Source organism: Lethenteron reissneri, chromosome 63, assembly GCF_015708825.2.
Source record: "Lethenteron reissneri isolate LAM-NWPU_2019-01 chromosome 63, ASM1570882v1, whole genome shotgun sequence".
In the NCBI taxonomy this organism is placed as follows: Eukaryota; Metazoa; Chordata; class Hyperoartia; order Petromyzontiformes; family Petromyzontidae; genus Lethenteron; species Lethenteron reissneri.
In genome coordinates this window covers 6,416,416-6,436,434 of record NC_083841.1, presented here as the reverse complement: position 1 = coordinate 6,436,434, position 20,019 = coordinate 6,416,416, and the positions used below count along the sequence as shown (strand labels likewise).

The 20,019-nt window shown below is 44.7% G+C and overlaps 1 protein-coding gene across 4 annotated transcripts in view; it reads left to right on the top strand.

Annotated features, from left to right (window-relative positions):
- LOC133358655 (trinucleotide repeat-containing gene 6C protein-like) overlaps positions 1 to 20,019 on the top strand; it is a 55,142-nt gene that overhangs the window by 22,117 nt on the left and 13,006 nt on the right. For 2 of the 4 annotated variants that reach the window (XM_061577059.1, XM_061577058.1), the window contains exons 11-17: positions 1,210 to 1,328; positions 2,530 to 2,637; positions 4,140 to 4,271; positions 5,518 to 5,592; positions 10,191 to 10,356; positions 11,736 to 11,840; positions 18,897 to 19,160. In XM_061577059.1, the coding sequence (XP_061433043.1) occupies positions 1,210 to 1,328; positions 2,530 to 2,637; positions 4,140 to 4,271; positions 5,518 to 5,592; positions 10,191 to 10,356; positions 11,736 to 11,840; positions 18,897 to 19,160 (969 nt within the window). The remainder of the gene's footprint in view (positions 1 to 1,209; positions 1,329 to 2,529; positions 2,638 to 4,139; positions 4,272 to 5,517; positions 5,593 to 10,190; positions 10,357 to 11,735; positions 11,841 to 18,896; positions 19,161 to 20,019) is intronic. The other 2 variants (XM_061577060.1, XM_061577061.1) reach the window with 2 other exon arrangements.

The following is a 20,019-nucleotide window of genomic DNA, read 5'->3' as shown; positions in this document are numbered from 1 at the left end:
AGAATGTTGTAGATCAGGGGCAATCATTTCTTCTTTACTCTTGACATAACTTTCGTGACTGCAGGAATTCATATTCTTTGGGTCTTTCGGTAAAGTCGCGTAGGTAGGTTCAAAGAAAATAACAAAACTACAACGTTTCGATCGCAACACAAGCGTTTGATGATGTTCGGATCGGTTGTGTTGCGATCGAAACATCGCAGTAGTTTTTTTTTCTTTGAACCCATCTACGTGACTTTACCGAAAGACCCAAAGAATGTCTTCTTTACTCGTTTAATTTCGCCGTTCGTGTTCGTGTTGAATATCCTTTGTTACAAAATTTGGATGCGTTTCAGCTCGCCCGGATTAAACATTTCTCCTCGATTGATGTGACACGAACGCTGAGAACAACCCGCCTGATCGCCTGCCCTCCTCAACTCATGTTAAAAGAGCTCAGCGTTGTTTGCAGCTGCTGACACGGCCGTCGCGAACCTTCATTGCCCTTGTGAGCCTACTCTTTTCACGTAAACTGCGGGCATCCCAGCAGCAGCAGCAGTAGCCTTTGGCTGGCCATGGAACCAAGACGGGGTCACCGCATCGCGCGCTTTCAGACCTGCTTCTGCGGCCGTCTGGAACCGCGCTGTTCCGATATTAGGAAGCTCCTGGAGTGATACACTTCTAATATCATCTAGATTCACAAACTAATTCCTTTAGAACTGCTTTTTGTGTTTTGTTTGTTGTCCTTCCCCTCGCGCCTCCGTTTTGCACGGTTGGCTACGCACGGTGCGAAAGATGTTCAACATACGTACACACGTACACCCGGCCACTTAGATCTGCGGTGTATAGGCCTAAGCTGCTCCCCACATGTGACTATGCCGCATGGCTCTGCGAAGTGTTTTCGGGTTCGTGCCGTTTGGCCCGACGTCCTGACGTTTTGCTTCACAAGTGGCCGACTGGTCAGTTGGCCTTCTGAGGAAGCTTCCGGCGCGTCGAGAATGGTCCTGAAGAAGCTCGCCGGCACGTGGAGCGAAACGTCGGACGTCGTGTCAAACGGCACACGGCGGCACAACCCATAACGTTCGTCGAGGTTTTTGATAGCGCCACCGCAAAAACCCACGCAGAACTTAGCCACCCGAAAGGTGTATCTGGTTTGGCACGGGTCACCGGAAACGTGGCAATGTGTGTGATCCTGTTTTTGTTGTTGTGGTGGTCTCGTCGTCGTGGTGTTCTCAGGAGCCCTGCTGAAGGCTAATGTCGACAAAGCCAACCCGGACTATGGCGGCGGTTTGACGCGAAGCCCCAACGCTGGCCTGAGAGAGCCCTCGCTGGAGCGCGCTCACCTCTACGAGCAGGTGAGCGTGCGGTCGACCATCGTAGCGGAGGTGAAGGACGCAAGGCAGCAGGTGCTCCCTGGGTTTTCTTCCGCAACGAACCGAAACACTCGACGCGGCACGTTCGTTGGATGCTTGCGCGCGTGATGGTTTAATTTGTTTGGCCGCCAAATAATTACATGACCCAACCCCAAGTGCCGAATATGAAATCGTTACGTTGGCTGCAAAACCTTAATTTTACCAAACCGTTGGCCAGTACTGTGAATGAGCCTTCTATTAACCCTTTCCCGTTCCGAGACATCTGCAATTTTCCGGAATGCTCAAGCGGTTGGTGTTCCTTTTATTTAGACGGGCGTAGCGCCGTTATTTTTAAAGACTATGTGCTGCCCGTGGATAATTTTCGCGACACGACCGCACTGTTAGCTATTCTTAGGTTTTTTCGGTAAAGTCACGTAGGTGAAAAATTAAAATTAATAAAAGTAAAATAAAAAAATAAAAAAATCACGGCGTTTCGGAGGCAACACAAGCCTCCGTCTTCAGTTGGAACCGTCACAGCACGATAGCTGTATCAAGTGAGAGAAATTCCAAGAAAACAGTCCTTGTATATATACTGGTTGAGGGTGGGAGGAGCCAAGGTAGGCCCTGGATATTATTTTTGTGAGGTTCGGTGCGGCTGAAGCACGCTGTGAGGAATTAGCCTTTGTTCTGTAGACTAGGTGCGGATGATGTAAAGGTGCATGTAAAAGGGACTGAGCCTTTTGTAATGTAGAGATGATGCGGCTGAAATCGCTGCCAGGAAACGAGTCTTTGTTGTGTAGAATGGTTGACTGAGCCTTTGTTATGTAGAGGTGGTGCGGTAAAGTCACCTATGTGACTTTACCGAAAAAACCTAAGAATATGAATCCTTGCAGTCACGAAAGCTTCAAATCTAGAACTCTGTTAGCTGGCGCCAAAATCTTGCCACACGCCCTCCCGCATGGCCTTGTGGGAGCTTCGGGCACGGCTTCCGACCTGAAGGCTTAACAATAAAGTGTAAACATTTTAAAAACATTTTCCCCGATTCTGTTGGGATGACGTACACGTACGTGCACGTACGTCATCAGAATAGGAAAGAGTTGAAGGTCACTCGAGTGTCTTGTGACACGACCATGGTGAACCCATCGAGTACTCGATACTCACTCAGCCTCCATTGTGCCTGGCGTTGGTTGTTCACTCTTTTCAGAATGGAGGACACAGGAGAGGGTACACCCACCCTTCGCCGGGACAAATGTTCTCCAATCCCGGAGCCAGTGCTCGCTCACAGATTCCAGCCCCATTTCTACCCAATCAGGTGAGGGCAGCGAGACTCGGCTCCAGGAGACCGGGTCTCAGTGTCTTGAGACTCGGCTCCAGGAGACCGGGTCTCGGGGTCTTGAGACTCGGCTCCAGGAGACCGGGTCTCAGGGTCTTGAGACTCGGCTCCAGGAGACCGGGTCTCAGGGTCTTGAGACTCGGCTCCAGGAGACCGGGTCTCGGGGTCTTGAGACTCGGCTCCAGGAGACCGGGTCTCAGGGTCTTGAGACTCGGCTCCAGGAGACCGGGTCTCAGGGTCTTGAGACTCGGCTCCAGGAGACCGGGTCTCAGGGTCTTGAGACTCGGCTCCAGGAGACCGGGTCTCAGGGTCTTGAGACTCGGCTCCAGGAGACCGGGTCTCAGGGTCTTGAGACTCGGCTCCAGGAGACCGGGTCTCAGGGTCTCGAGACTCGGCTTCAGGAGACCGGGTCTCAGCGTCTTGAGTCTCGGCTCCAGGAGACCGGGTCTCAGGGTCTTGAGACTCGGCTCCAGGAGACCGGGTCTCAAGTGTCTTGAGACTCGGCTCCAGGAGACCGGGTCTCAGGGTCTTGAGACTCGGCTCCAGGAGACAGGGTCTCAGGGTCTTGAGACTCGGCTCCAGGAGACAGGGTCTCAGGGTCTTGAGACTCGGCTCCAGGAGACCGGGTCTCAGGGTCTTGAGACTCGGCTCTAGGAGGTTTATATAAATGCATGTCTCTCTTTTCATCTTGTATGCCTTGTCTTTATATCTGTTACTCTACATTGCTCTTAAATATTTTATCATTGTAAATGGTTAAGACGACACGTGTGTATGTTGAACTTCTTTTGGACCGTGCGTAGCCAACTGTGTTAATCGGACACGGTCTACCAGACATGGTTCGTCTGGTAGACAGTCCTCAACGCGTGGTGGAGTGACGTTCACGTGCAAAGTGAGCGTAGAGCTAGACGTACAAGAGTGAACGGAAGGCGAGTGACCGCCGGTTTTGCGGGCGACCCCGGAGCCAGTCGGTGGATCATCAAATCACACACCACCTGCTGATTTACTCTGAATTCTCTGTCGAGCACAGTGAGGTAGCGACTGGGTGCCCTACCCTAGATACGACAGCAGGATTATGACAATGTCTATACATGCGGTAGAAACCCCTCTTAACGAACACGCCCGTTAACAACTCATCGCTTCGCAACAGGCCTCCACGGAGCTTACCGACCATTCCCCTGCTGACGACGGGCTCGCAACCAGCACGCAACCGCCAATTTCGGCCAATCGGCGAGCCCCAGAGTGGCCTGACCGGGCCTCGGCCAATCGGCGACGTCCGTTCGTGAGCGTTGGGGGGCACGTCGATTACATCCGGTGTCTGTCGAGGCTTTGACGTGGAAGCATCTCTTTTTGAATTCTTGGTGTTACTGCCAAACGACCAAATCACTTGACTACCGGTTTCGTGGAACCCAATTGCCGGCGTTAAGAGGGGTTCCACTGTGCGTATCTATCTTCATACCCCCCGTATGTGTTTGTGTGCCCAGTTGTCCCCTGCCCAGCTGTTGCAATGTGCTGCCAGGGCCAATAATATTAGCCCAGCCCAGCTCATGCAGGGAAACCTGGGGCCTCAGCAGTTCGCAGTGCTCAACCAGCTCGCTCAGGCTCAGATACAGCTGGTCAGTTCACGCGCGCACACGCCACTCGCAAAGCCTTGATTTTTTTCCCCCCTACGGAAGCTTTGTGCCAGCCTAGATGTCAATCGGCATTGGTCAAAACGCCGCTGCTGGGTTAAGGCCTTCCCCCGCTGCCGCCACCGCCGCCGCCGCCGCCACGCACGGTGCTGTGATGCAGCAGCGATCTACCCGGCACCTGTGCTGCACCAGAGCTGATTGCATTGCTCCCATGGTTGGGGGGGGGCAGGGTGTGGTGGCGATTCCATTCCTTGGCTGCCACGCTCCCTTGTTGTTCTCTACCATCAGCCATCGTCTTTCCTTGCGGAGTGTCCCTCCCGGCACAAGCGCCCCGCTGACTTCCCCTAACCGTTTGAGTGGTGTCATTAACCTACTTTGTGTTCTCCTATCGCTTCGATCGACGCGCGCCCTCTTTCTTTGCTTCAGCGTAATTCCAAGCACGCTGCTTTCTCTCTATGCTCCTCCTTTGCGCACTTTGAAATGGTTTTGTTCGACGTTTTTTTTTCCCGTTAACGATCACGGTTTGCGAGACGTTAAACCGAGTGCTCGGCTATAGCTTGCTGATGATCTCGGGCCGCTGACGACAAATGACCGTGCGCGCGTTTTTACGAGCCACGTCGCATCACGTAGTGCGCACTGATGAAAGAAACGTTGCCCTTTCGGCACATGGGGATGTTACTTTTCATCAGGCACGGAGCACTCCGAGCTATAATTTGGCAATGCAATATGGCCTTCTTGGTTCTTTTGGTAAAGTCACGTAGAAGGGAAATAATAAAATAATAAAAATAAAACATAATAAAATACAATTGTCACGACGTTTCATCAGCCATTTCGGACGCTGTCTTTCCGACAGACCTGTTCTTCACCTGAGGACGGCTGCTTGCGTTGTGGCCGAAACGTCGTGAGAATTGTATTTTATTATGTTTTATTTTAATTATTTTATAATTTCTCTTCTACGTGACTTTACCGAAAGAACCAAGAAGATGAATCCCTGCAGTCACGAAAGCTGTAAATCGAAATGCAACATGGCGTTTGGAGACGTTGATAATCCACCGTTCGACTATTTTTACGCTCGTGATTCGTGCGGCATTTATCTGCCGGAGGTGCCTAGAAAGCAACTCGGGTATCGTCCCAGCCAACATGCCGTGTATAGGCTGCGTCTCGCCATGCTTGGGGACGTGATTGTTCCGTGCTGCCCCCCTCCGCGCCTCCCCCCCCCCCCCACCTGCAGGCGCAGCAGAGACTGCTGCTGCAGCAGGGATCACGCAATGCATCGGCGGCGCTGAGGCAGCAGCAGGAGGCGCAGGTACGATTGAACGTGAACCATGTTCTCTATAATAGACTTTTTTGGGGTTGGATCGCGTAAATATAAATGTGCCGCTAAACCCGCCACCACCCGACTCAGCCAATTAGCAAGTTTTGTCACGTAAACAACGTGGCCAATTCGTTACGAGTTCAGCACACGCCGGTTGTGTGTTGGAGAGTAAACCCACTGCAACATTTACAATTATGATGTAGTGTATCATGTAGTGTATAGTGTAGTGTGTAGTGTAGTATACTAGTTCAGTACTAACTGGTTGTGTGTTGGAGAGTAAACCCACTGCAACATTTATAATTATAGTGTAGTGTATAGTGTAGTGTATTGTGTATAGTGTAGTGTATAGTGTAGTATACTAGTTCAGTACACACCGGTTGTGTGTTGGAGATTAAACCCACTACAACATTTACATGTCGAGGTAGCCGGTGACGTTTCACCGGTAATTACAACCAGCCTCGTCAGGCGACGGCCAGAGTTGTGGAGCCATCCTCCTGTTTCGGTCTTAGAGGGATAAATGCGGTGTCGTCGCTTGTGAACCAATCGTATTCTCTGGATTATAAGATTTTCCGAAAAGTGTGACGTCAACCCCACCGATTTAAAGCTTTCGTGACTGCAGGGATTCATCTTCTTGGTTCTTTCGGTAAAGTCACGTAGAAGGGAAATAATAAATATATAAAAATAAAACATAATAAAATAATTCTCACGACGTTTCGGCCACAACGCAAGCAGCCGTCCTCAGGTGAAGACCAGGGCTGTCGTTCAGACGCTGTCTCCCCGACAGACCTGGTCTTCACCTGAGGACGGCTGCTTGCGTTGTGGCCGAAACGTTGTGAGAATTATTTTATTACGTCTTATTTTTATTATTTTATTACTTCCCTTCTACGTGACTTTACCGAAAGAACCAAGAAGAAGGTCAACCCCACCGTTTGGTGTCGTTTAAAAAGACATTTCTCCGGGAATGCGACAGCCCTGGGAAAAGTCGAAATGAGTGCGAGAAATTTAATAAAGTTAGTGGTACCTCGGTACACGTCGTCAACTCGTTCCAGAAGGGGTAGTAGGACTTATACCGAAAATGACGTACGCCAAACGCATTTTTCCCATAAGAAATATATTTTATATGGCATCATTGGAACCTCCTTTGCCAGTAGCAAAATATGATAATTGTTTTTTTTACCCTTTTAGCTGTCAGTTTTGTTGCCAGATAAAAGGGTAAAAAAAACAATAATTAAATTTTGCTAATGGCAAAGGAGGTTCCAATGGTGTAATTGCTTACCCCGAGCTCTCATACTCTGATGGTGCATTGTCTTTGAGTTATGCTCCTTTTGGCGTCATCTGGTCCAACACCGCGTGAGACTAGGCTCTAAGGAAAGCTGTCTCGGGTGTGGACCAATCAATTTCAAGGACAGTGCATTTATTATCAGAGTTATGTTTTTTGTTTGCATTATGACGGCAGGTATTGTGGTCAATGTAAACATGACTCCTTGTAAAAAAGGTGTCAGTTTTGTTGCCAGATAGAAGGGTAAAAAAAACAATTATTTTATGTGGCATGTTATACATTAATGGGGTTGTATAAATTAATTTAGACACTACTTATTACTGAAATGCATCTTGAACGAATTAGCAAAAAATTCACGTTAAAATGACAAAAAACACGTGAAAATTCACGGAGAGTTGTAGCAAGGGTTGTGCACTGAACGAGATCTACAGGCAGACTGAGGAGCGGCGCTTTGTTTCAGTCGTGAACCGGGTCTACGCGGGTACGCGGTGACTCATCCCGACCCATACAAGTCCTAGCAAGCGCGTCGTATCCCAAGCAAGACGTCGTATCCCAAGACATTGTTTCCCCCCGTCAAAACACGACGTAGACCAAATTCGACGTATTTCAAAGCGATCGTATACCTGAGGTGGGACTGTACGAAATATAGAATGGAAGCTGGTGAACTTCAGTGCGTCTTACAATCTGGAGAAGATGGCTAATGGTTGGGAAGTGGCTGCGTGTAGTGGCAATGCAGCGTTAGTTTTATATACGTGTGGCGTCGTTGATGCAAATGGAAACTCACAGTCGCTGACGAACCACAGACGAGCAGCCAGGGGGGGTGGCTGGCGCTACCGAGAATTGTCCAAGATCTGCGGTCCTCTATACACAGGGTGCTTCAAAAAATTCGTAACACTTACATGATACGGTGGTACCCCGGAGATGGAACTTAATTGGTTCCAGAAGGCCATTCGAACACCGATTTGTTCGAACACCGAATTAATTTTCCCCATAAGAATTAGTGTAAATGACATTAATTGGTTCCAGACACAAGAAATCTCTCATTGTAAAGCATTTTTACACGAAGTTTACAGTAATTACATGCATAAAGCATACAAAAAAACAGGAAACAATAAATAAATGGAATAAATGAATAAATGTCTGGAATAAATAAAATAAATGAACATTGAGCTTCACTTTACCTGTAGTAAGGGGAGTTGATGGCTTGAGTGGAAGGTGGTGAGGAGGTGGAGGTGGTGGTGTTGTTTGGAAGGGGAGTCCCCTTCCATAATAACGTCGGGTAAACTGCCCTTCTGGGGTTCTTTCTCTTGTGTCCCTCTTTTCTGCCACTGACTGTGAGTCACTTGAGCTCTTTCTGACTAAAAACTTATCTAAAGAGGTTTGTTTCTGTCTCCGTTTTAGGATGTTTCGAAAATGACACGTTACATTAGCATTAAAAAGATTGCTCAACTCGGTTGGCTACTGCCTTATCAGGGTGACATTTTTAACTGAGCCTCTCACGATAACACCTTTGTCTGGGCAAGCGCCATGCACGCTGGCCATACGTGTCTCGGCCGTACAGGTTCTTTCAACTATGAGACCTCCTTTACCAGTGGCAAAATATAGTAATAGGTTTTTACCCTTTCAACTGGTACAAAAACTGACACCTTTATACAAGGCATCATGTTTGCAATAACCACAACACAAGCAGTCAAAATGCAAACAAAAAGAAACAACTATGATGATGATAATGATATGCACTGTCCTTGAAGTTGATTGGTGCACACCTGAGACAGCTTTTCTTAGAGCCTAGTCTCCATTGGTGTTGGACCAGATGACGCCAAAAGGCGTACAACTCAGACAGCGCACTATCAGAGTATTGAGAGCTCGGGGTGAGCATTTACACTATGAGACCTCCTTTACCAGTGGCAAAATATAGTAATAGGGTTTTTACCCTTTCAACTGGTACAAACATGATGCCTTGTATAAAGGTGTCAGTTTTGTACCAGTTGAAAGGGTAAAAACCTATTACTATACTAGGTTCTTTAAAGTGGCGATTGCCCGTTCGACCTCCGAATTTCGTTTGGTTTCCGGGGCAAAAAATGTTGGGAAATATCGTTCGAACACCAATTTTGTTCGAATTCTGGTGCGTTCGATCTCCGAGGTTCGACTGTACTATCTTTTTTAATTGCAAAAGAACGGATAATGCATTGTAACATGATAACAAATAGCTTCGAAAAGTCAGTCTCCCACTTACTCTTAGTTCTTTCGGTCAAGTCATGTAGGTAAAAAATGAAATAAAAATTAATAAAAATAAAACAATAAAAAATCACGACGTTTCGGAGGCAACACAAGTCTCCGTCATCAGGTGGGACCGTCCCGATACATTCCATTCATTGGCTACCACATTCTGATGAGCTCCCCCCCCCCTCTCCTCCCCCCTCAACTTGCTTTTAAGGGCTTACATCTTGAATCATTGCCTCACTTGATGCAGCAAATCTGGCTGTGACGGTCCCACCTGATGACGGAGACTTGTGTTGCCTTCGAAACGTCGTGATTTTTTTTTATAAATTTTTATTTCATTTTTTACCTACGTGACTTTACCGAAAGAGCTAAGAGTATGAATCCTTGCAGTCACGAAAGCTTCAAATCTAGTCTCCCACTTGTTCGCCATCGTTGTCAACGCGTGCCTGGAATCTTCTCCAGGTGGTCTCCAGAGCCCGGAGGCAGGTTTCTTGTGGTATTGTTGCAAATTATCGGAAGTGTTAGTTTTTTTTGAAGCACCCTGTATTTTAACATCTCTTTGGCGAATTAATGAGTGTTTTCACATGCGGGAAGGGGAGACCCAGGGAAAATCCCATGCGTCTGTGGGGACAACGCTATGCCACACGGAAGGGACAGATGATATCATTCGCACTTTTGCTGTATCCTGCTTTCTCCTGGCGAGCCCAGGGTAGTGGCACATCCTTGTGTATGTGTCTTTGTGTATGATCCAAGCAAGCCAGACTGCTGATGAGACCCCCCCGATTAGTACCTCCGATTAGAACGCTCGGCCATGTACGGTGTGAAAGAAGTTAAACATACGTACGTACATACGAGACACTTGGTCAATACCGGTCAGAGATGTGCTCCTCTTGAAACAATACTGCTGTAATGTATGCACTCCGGTAAAGCAGCGCTGCCGATGGGTTGTGTAAGAATTGCTTTCAAATTCGGTTTTGGTCGATTTCTCAAGAATTCTAAATTCTGTTGTGTCGAAGTTGGGGTGGAGGGGGGTGGGTTTGTAGCCACTGGGTTCCCTTCTCTGACGTCCATTCTGTCGTTTGTGCAGGTGGCTCGTACACTCAGCACGATTCTACAGCAGCAGCAGCAGCAACAGCAGCAGCAGCTGCACCAGAGAGTGGCGTCGTCTCACCGTGGGAACGCGCACGGACCCCCGCCGCCCCACGCGGACGTGCAGAGCAGGGAGCGGCTCGGTACCAACTCTTTCCTCCTGGGTACGGACGGAGAGCCTGCCTCGTATGTGGGGAGGTGGTGGTGGCGGTGGCGGCCACGACGATGAGAAAGGTGGTGGTAGTACTCGTGAAGGGTAGGGTAAAAACCTATTACTATATTTTGCCACTGGTAAAAGAGATCTCATAGAGAAAATGCTTACCCCGAGCTCTCAATACTCTGATATTGCACTGTGTTTGAGTTGTACGCCTTCTGGTGTCATTTGGTCCAACACCAATGGGGACTAGGCTCTAAAGAAAGCTGTCTCGGGTGTGGACCAATTAACTTCAAGGACAGTGCATATTATTATCATTATCAGAGTTGCTTTTTGTTTGCTTTTTTGACTACTTGTGTTGTGGTTATTGCAAACATGATGCCTTGAATAAAGGTGTCAGTTTTGTACCAGTTTAAAAGGGTAAAAACCTACTACGGTAGTGGTGGTGATTGGTGATGACGTTGGTGGAGGTGGGTTGATAGTTGTGGGTATGGTGGTGGTATTACTGATAGTGGCGGTAGTGATGGTTATGACCTTGTCGGCGGCATTGATCGACGGCAGTGGTGTTCTTGAAGGCGGTGTTTCATTATGGTGACATGATTTGTGACTATAATCACGGTGGCGGCGATGGTGGTTCATGACGGCGATCGCGACGTCGACAATATTTTTCTGGTGGTGGATGTTGCTGCTTTTTCGGTGGACCCACTGGTGACGGCAGGCAAGATAAGCGATGGGTTTTTTTTTCCCACCTTCCGGATTCATGCAGTCGCCACCATGACGATACACATTCCTCTACTTCCACCTTTTTTACAAGGAGTCATCTTTAAGAAGAGCTGTCTCGGGTGTGGACCAATCAATTTCAAGGACAGTGCATGCATTATCAGAGTTGTGGTTTTTGTTTGCATTCCGTCCGCAGGTATTGTGGTCAATGCAAACATGACTTCTTGTAAAAAAGGTGTCAGTTTTGTTACCAGATAAAAGGGTTAAAAAACTATTATATTTTGCTACTGGCAAATGAGGTTCCAGTGGTGTAAATGCTCACCCCGAGCTCTCATACTCTGATGGTGCATTGTCTTTGAGTTGTGCGCCTTTTGGTGTCATCTGGTCCAACACCATGTGAGACTAGGCTCTAAGAAAAGCTGTCTCGGGCGTGGACCAATCAACTTCAAGGACAGTGCATACATTATCAGAGTTGTGCTTTTTGTTTGCATTCCGACCGCAGGTATTGTGGTCAATGCAAACATGCCTCCTTGTAAAAAAAGGTGTCAGTTTGGTTGCCAGAGAAAAGGGTAAAAAATCAATTATCGTTGAAACGCCCCCCCCCCTTCCCCCCCCCGTGTGTATACTGACATCAGCGTTCTCCGTTTACCGTCGCTTTTGCCTTCTCAGCTCCGGGAGCGGAGGCCGCCTCCTTGGACCCCGTGTCGGCGATCGGTTCTCGGTTCAGGGAGTGGTCGCTCAGTCCCGGGGGCAGTGTGACCTCCGACAAACACGGTGAGACACAGGGACCCCCCTCCCTCCCTCCCTCAGCCCCAGCCCCCCCTTCCTCTATGGTCAACGTCAAATCTCGTTTGATTAAGCCACATCGTTTTCTTGGTTCTTTCGGTAAAGTCACGTAGAATGTAAATAATAAAATAATAAAAATACAACATTTAATAATTCTCACGACGTTTCGGCCACAACGCAAGCAGCCGTCCTCAGGTGGAGAACAGGTCTGTCGGGAAGACAGTCTGAATGAAACACCCCAGACTCTGTCTATTCGACAGACCTGTTCTCCAACTGAGGACGGCTGCTTGCGTTGTGGCCGAAACGTCGTGAGAATTATTTTATTATGTTTTATTTTTATTATTTTATTATTTCCCTTCTACGTGATGACTTTACCGAAAGAACCAAGAAGATGAATCCCTGCAGTCACGAAAGAAGCTTTAAATCGAAATTCAACTTCGTTTCTTAGACGATCGCAAACAGGCTCACGGTCGGCACTTAGGGCGGTTGTCCAAACGGTGCAGTTGACTAATGAAGTGCAACTCGGCAATGCCCGTTGCCAGATCTCGGTACAAATCGATTCCTGCCAAACGAACGCAGACGCCGGGCCGGCCGCTGCAGGTGAGATCACCATAGCGGGGCGGGGGGGGGAGTGTGTAGTGCAGTCATTGGGTTGGTGAGTGAGTGACTTACTGGCAAATTAATGATTGAATAAATAAGTGAGTGAGTGAACGAGTGGTTGGTTCATACTCTTAGGATTTTTCGGTAAAGTCACGTAGGTAAAAAAAAAATTAATAGAATAATAGAAATAAAATAATAAATGACGACGTTTCGGAGGCAACACAAGTCTCCGTCATCAGGTGGTGGGACCGTCACAGCTAAATTTACTGCATTAAGTGAGGCAAAATTCCAAGAGACAAGCCCTTAACATACAATTTGTTTTGCCTCACTTGATGCAAGTAAATTTAGCTGTGACGGTCCCACCTGATGACGGAGACTTGTGTTGCCTCCGAAACGTCGTGATTTATTATTTTATTTCTATTAATACTTCTATAAATTTTTAATATATTTTTCTACCTACGTGACTTTACCGAAAAACAACCTAAGAGTATGAATCCTTGCAGTCACGAAAGCTTCAAATCTAGAAGGAGTGGTTTGGTTTTTACCACATTTTCCGCAAGGCCAATCCAGACCTTGAATCTTAGCCGGGGGATGTGGGATCCGTGCAGTTTACCGTCGTGGAGTTCAACGCAGTTCCACCAGATATCGATCCAAACGTCAAATCCCCGCCGCGCAAACACAGATGCCAATTGCCGGAGTGGTGAACGTACCCCCAGGGGAACGGGTGGCAGGCTAAGTTTTTTCGGGTTGTTTTACTGCACGTTTTCTTGGTTCTTTCGGTAAAGTCACGTAGAAGGGAAGTAATAAAATAATAAAAATAAAACATAATAAAATAATTCTCACGACGTTTCGGCCACAACGCAAGCAGCCGTCCTCAGGTGAAGAACAGGTCTATCGGGGAGACAGCGTCTGAATGAAACAGCACACGTGCTTGGAGCATATATATAAGCTGGGTTGGAAGGGGGGGGGAAAGGGCGCCTTGACAAAAAATTCCTCTTGATATGCAAAATTATTTTGTCAAGGCGCCCTTTCCCCCCCCCCTTCCAACCCAGCTTATATGCATGCTCCAAGCACGTGTGCTGTTTCATTCAGACGCTGTCGCCTCGACAGACCTGGTTTCACCTGAGGGACGGCTGCTTGCGTTGTGGCCGAAACGTCGTGAGAATTATTTTATTATGTTTTATTTTTATTGTTTTATTACTTCCCTTCTACGTGACTTTACCGAAAGAACCAAGAAGATGAATCCCTGCAGTCACGAAAGAAGCTTTAAATCGAAATTTATTTTATTATGTTTTATTTTTATTATTTTATTACTTCCCTTCTACGTGACTTTACCGAAAGAACCAAGAAGATGAATCCCTGCAGTCACGAAAGAAGCTTTAAATCGAAATTTATTTTATTATGTTTTATTTTTATTATTTTATTACTTCCCTTCTACGTGACTTTACCGAAAGAACCAAGAAGATGAATCCCTGCAGTCACGAAAGAAGCTTTAAATCGAAATTTATTTTATTATGTTTTATTTTTATTATTTTATTACTTCCCTTCTACGTGACTTTACCGAAAGAACCAAGAAGATGAATCCCTGCAGTCACGAAAGAAGCTTTAAATCGAAATTTATTTTATTATGTTTTATTTTTATTATTTTATTACTTCCCTTCTACGTGACTTTACCGAAAGAACCAAGAAGATGAATCCCTGCAGTCACGAAAGAAGCTTTAAATCGAAATTTATTTTATTATGTTTTATTTTTATTATTTTATTACTTCCCTTCTACGTGACTTTACCGAAAGAACCAAGAAGATGAATCCCTGCAGTCACGAAAGAAGCTTTAAATCGAAATTTATTTTATTATGTTTTATTTTTATTATTTTATTACTTCCCTTCTACGTGACTTTACCGAAAGAACCAAGAAGATGAATCCCTGCAGTCACGAAAGAAGCTTTAAATCGAAATTTATTTTATTATGTTTTATTTTTATTATTTTATTACTTCCCTTCTACGTGACTTTACCGAAAGAACCAAGAAGATGAATCCCTGCAGTCACGAAAGAAGCTTTAAATCGAAATTTATTTTATTATGTTTTATTTTTATTATTTTATTACTTCCCTTCTACGTGACTTTACCGAAAGAACCAAGAAGATGAATCCCTGCAGTCACGAAAGAAGCTTTAAATCGAAATTTATTTTATTATGTTTTATTTTTATTATTGTATTACTTCCCTTCTACGTGACTTTACCGAAAGAACCAAGAAGATGAATCCCTGCAGTCACGAAAGAAGCTTTAAATCGAAATTTATTTTATTATGTTTTATTTTTATTATTGTATTACTTCCCTTCTACGTGACTTTACCGAAAGAACCAAGAAGATGAATCCCTGCAGTCACGAAAGAAGCTTTAAATCGAAATTTATTTTATTATGTTTTATTTTTATTATTGTATTACTTCCCTTCTACGTGACTTTACCGAAAGAACCAAGAAGATGAATCCCTGCAGTCACGAAAGAAGCTTTAAATCGAAATTTATTTTATTATGTTTTATTTTTATTATTTTATTACTTCCCTTCTACGTGACTTTACCGAAAGAACCAAGAAGATGAATCCCTGCAGTCACGAAAGAAGCTTTAAATCGAAATTTATTTTATTATGTTTTATTTTTATTATTGTATTACTTCCCTTCTACGTGACTTTACCGAAAGAACCAAGAAGATGAATCCCTGCAGTCACGAAAGAAGCTTTAAATCGAAATTTATTTTATTATGTTTTATTTTTATTATTGTATTACTTCCCTTCTACGTGACTTTACCGAAAGAACCAAGAAGATGAATCCCTGCAGTCACGAAAGAAGCTTTAAATCGAAATTTACTGCACATTGTTGGGCATCGTCCGACGTTTCGCTGCACGTGCCTGTAGCGTCCTTTTCAGGAGTGTTGTGATGGCTGTTTGAAGAAGCCGAAATAAACTTTTCAGTTGCTCCGGAACTTTCCCTGCATGTGGAGTGAAACGTCGGACATCGTGCCAACAGAAGCAAAATATGTATACAGTAGAAACCCCTCTTAATGACCACCCCTCTTGAAGACTAATCGCCTAACGACCAGCCTTCATAGAGCCCAATGTGTCGTGTGTAGTCGTGTGTAGTGTAGTGTGTAGTGTATAGTAGTGTATAGTGTAGTGTATAGTGTAGTGTATAGTGTAGTGTATAGTAGTGTAGTGTATAGTGTAGTGTGTAGTGTATAGTAGTGTAGTGTGTAGTGTATAGTAGTGTAGTGTATAGTAGTGTAGTGTATAGTAGTGTAGTGTATAGTAGTGTATAGTAGTGTAGTGTATAGTAGTGTATTGTAGTGTAGTGTATAGTAGTGTAGTGTATAGTAGTGTATTGTAGTGTAGTGTATAGTAGTGTATTGTAGTGTAGTGTATAGTAGTGTATTGTAGTGTATAGTAGTGTAGTGTATAGTAGTGCAGTGTATAGTAGTGTAGTGTATAGTAGTGTATTGTAGTGTAGTGTATAGTAGTGTAGTGTATAGTAGTGTATTGTAGTGTAGTGTATAGTAGTGTATTGTAGTGTAGTGTATAGTAGTGTATTGTAGTGTATAGTAGTGTAGTGTATAGTAGTGCAGTGTATAGTGCAGTGTAGTGCCTCCATAGAGCCCAATGTAGTTCGCTTACAAACCATTCCCCTGTTAACGACGGGCTATTGATGGTCCAGTAAATATTAATTAATGCATTGACTAAGCGTTTTTCTTTTAATATCATGTGTTTATCATGTTGTTAGTATCTTTGTGTGTTAATATCCATTGTTTAAACATAAAGTTAAAAAAAATATGGTTTAAAAAAGGTAACTTTCGGAACTATCGTTACGAATTAAGCCTTTAACGTGTACTTTTTATACTCGCTTAATGACCATATCACTTGGCAACCAGTTTCGTGGAACCAATTACCGTCGTTAAGAGAGGTTCTACTGTATCGGAGGAATCTGAGCTGTGAAGCGCTTTTTTTTTTACTGATGTCCGGTAGCGGCAGATCACAACGTTACAACATCTTCTTGGTTCTTTCGGTAAAGTCACGTAGAATGGAAATAATAAAATAATAAAAATTAACTTAATAAAATAATAAAAATAAAACATAATAAAATAATTCTCACGACGTTTCGGCCACAACGCAAGCAGCCGTCCTCAGGTGAAGAACAGGTCTGTCGTGATAATTATTTTGTAATGTTTTATTTTTATTATTTTATTATTTCCCTTCTACGTGACTTTACCAAAAGAACCAAGAGGATGAATCCCTGCAGTCACGAAAGCTTTAAATCGAAATTTAACGTTACAACAATGAACAATACAGAAATCTATGACAGGGAGTGCAAAGTATAGGAAGGTGTAAGCAAATAACTTGGAAAATATATATACAAATCAAACTAAACTATGTTTTATCTTACCAAGTAAAGCCTAATTTAAAGCTTTCGTGACTGCAGGCATTCATGTTCTTGGTTCTTTCGGTAAAGTAACGTAGAAGGGAAATAATCAAATAGTAAAAATATAAAATAATAAAATTCTCAAGACGTTTCGATTGCAACACAAGCAATCCTCATCGGGTGTGAAAATCACAGCAAGAAAATTTGAAAACCGCCACTTTTTTCACATTTTCTTGCCGTGCTTTTCTCAGCTGATGATGATCGCTTGTGTTGCAATCGAAACGTCGTGAGAATTGTATTGTTTAATTTTTATTATTTCCCTTCTACGTGACTTTACCGAAAGAACCAAGAAAATAAGTAAAGCCCACTTAGCTATATTAGCTTATTTCTCAGAAGCTACCTGGCCACAAATGATAGCTCAACAAAGCGACTCATTAACACGATGTGAAAAACATTGTGGATCTGTACATCACAAACGTGAATTATATATATACAGTTAGAGGCTCTGTTTTTGTTATTATGATACTTTGTATTTTGCACTTGTTATGTTCAACTTCTTTCGTACCGTACGTAGCCAACCGTACTCATCGCAGGTGCGGAGGAAGGGTACCACTCAACACAAATAACAGTTATAAAGAAATGCATTTTAAATTTAGTGCAGTGGTGTAGGATATAGTCGTGTAGTATGTAGTGTATGTGTGGTGAAATTTGCCACTGTACGTAGCCAACCGGACTAATTGGAGGTGCGGGGAAAGGACAACCAACGAAACACTAAAAGCAGTTCTAAAGAATAGTAGTAGGTTTATTCCCTTTCAACTGGTACAAAACTGACACCTTTATACAAGGAATCATGTTTGCAATAACCACAACACAAGTGGTCAAAATGCAAACAAAAAGAAACAACTCTGATAATGATTATGATATGCACTGTCCTTGAAGTTGATTGGTCCACACCCGAGAGTCAGTTTTTGTACCAGTTGAAAGGGTAAAAACCTATTACTATATTTTGCCACTGGTAAAGGAGGTCTCATAGTGTAAATGCTTACCCCGAGCTCTCAATACTCTGATAGTGTGCTGTTTTTGAGTTGTGCGCCTTTTGGCGTCATCTGGTCCAACACCATGTGAGACACTAGGCTCTAAGAAAAGCTGTCTCGGGTGTGGACCAATCAACTTCAAGGGCAGTGCATATAATTATCAGAGTTGTTTCTTTTTGTTTGCATTTTGACTGCTTGTGTTGTGGTTATTGCAAACATGATCCCTTGTATAAAGGTGTCAGTTTTATACCAGTTGAAAGGGTAAAAACCTACTATATTTTGCCACTGGTAAAGGAGGTCTCATAGTGTAAACAGTTCTAAAGACATTTACTTTTAATTTAGTTTAGCGGTTTGGTGTATAGTGTAGTGGAGAGTAGTGAAGTGTGTAGTAGTTTGTAGTGTATGTATCGTCAACTTTGGCACTACGTAGCGTAGTGTATCGTAGTTGTAGTTTGCCGTGTATATATGTGGAACTTCTTTTGCACCATACGTAGCCAACCGTGCTAATTGGAGGTGCGGGGGAAGACAACAAACTAAACACAGCTCTGAAGTTTGCCTTTATCCTCAATCCTGCCCCGATTGTACTCTTGATGTCACGATGGATGTGGTGTCAGCCACACCATCACCTTGCTGCACCTGCGCCATGCCAGCGTTGAAAGGTGCTCGCAAACAGCACTTGCCAGAACAGGCTATAAAGGCTGCACGGGTGGTGGTGGGATCTTTGTCTTTGTACGTATGTGTCCTTGTGTATGGGGTGTGTGTGTGTCTTTGTGTACGTCGACTTGTCTTTGTATTTATTTTAGATGTCGGTGTGTATTTTCGCACTAGATTCGGGGGATGATTGAGATCAGTTCTTGTGCAGAAGCGAGGTGAATTGTGGCATCGCAGGACCGTGAGTAACGGTAAAAGCGTAGGGCGACCTTCACCCAGCAGCGGATAGACCATATCTCTCGATTATTATGATGACGGTAACACTAATGATCTCTCTCTCTCGGTCTCTCTAGGCTCCCAGTCTTTGGCCTCCTCAAACGCAGCCCAGCTTCTCTCAGACCCCTGGTCCCAGCCTCCCAATGCCACCACCATCGCATCTACATCATCGGGAGCGTCATCGTCATCATCATCGCTATCGGCAGCCACAGTTGGGGCGGCCAGTGGGGCCTTGCACAGGGAGAAGCCTGGCGCCGCGCCTGTTCTCCTCTCTCCCTCGCCGCCACCGCCCGGCGGAGGAAAAGTGTCCAACGGCACGGAAGGAATTGGTTGGCCTCCTGGTACGAGTTGACCTTTGGGTTCATTGACAGTCCGTATGAGTGCAGTGTTGGTCTCGGGGCTCCGGTGTTAGACTTGGACAAATTGATAACGAAGGTTTTTGGGTGAGATCGTGCGAGTATTGATGCGTCATCACCCAACACAGCCAGTAAGGATTGTCACGTAAACACAACGTGCCATCTTCTTGGTTCTTTCGGTAAAGTCACGTAGAAGGCAATTAATAAAGTAATAAAATTAATTTCATTTATTTTATTATTTCCCTTCTACGTGACTTTACCGAATGAACCAAGAAGATGAATCCCTGCAGTCACGAAAGCTTTAAATCGAAACACAACGTGTGCCAGTTGGTTACTGCTTCAGCCCACTGGTGTGTTGGAGAGTAAATCCACAACATTTATAATTTGAGTAGTACGAAGTTTTGGGTGATTTTACCGGTGGATTGAAGCACCTTTGTTTACGTGCCAAACCTTACTGGCTGTGTCGGGTGCAGAGGAGGGTTACGACACATTTATACTTAAGCGATCTAACCCAAAAACCTTTATTATGAATATTGGTCGCGTTAGCCTACTACGTGTTAAGCTGTTTGGGAACGAGGTTGGTCTATGGGTCCAGTGTTGCTTTAGGTAACCAGTGTTGGTCTGTGTGCCTTGGTCTGTGTCTTATTTTATAGGACCAAAGTTATTTTATGTGGGTGCGGTGTTAAGACGATTGGGCCAGTGTTGGTCTATGAAACGAGTGTAAGTCTCGTGTTGTTCTATAGGATTAGTGTTGTCTAGGAAACGGACTAGTCTATGGGACCACTATAATTTTATATGATCACTGATGGGCTTTAGAACCTGTGTTATTCAATGGGTCCAGTGT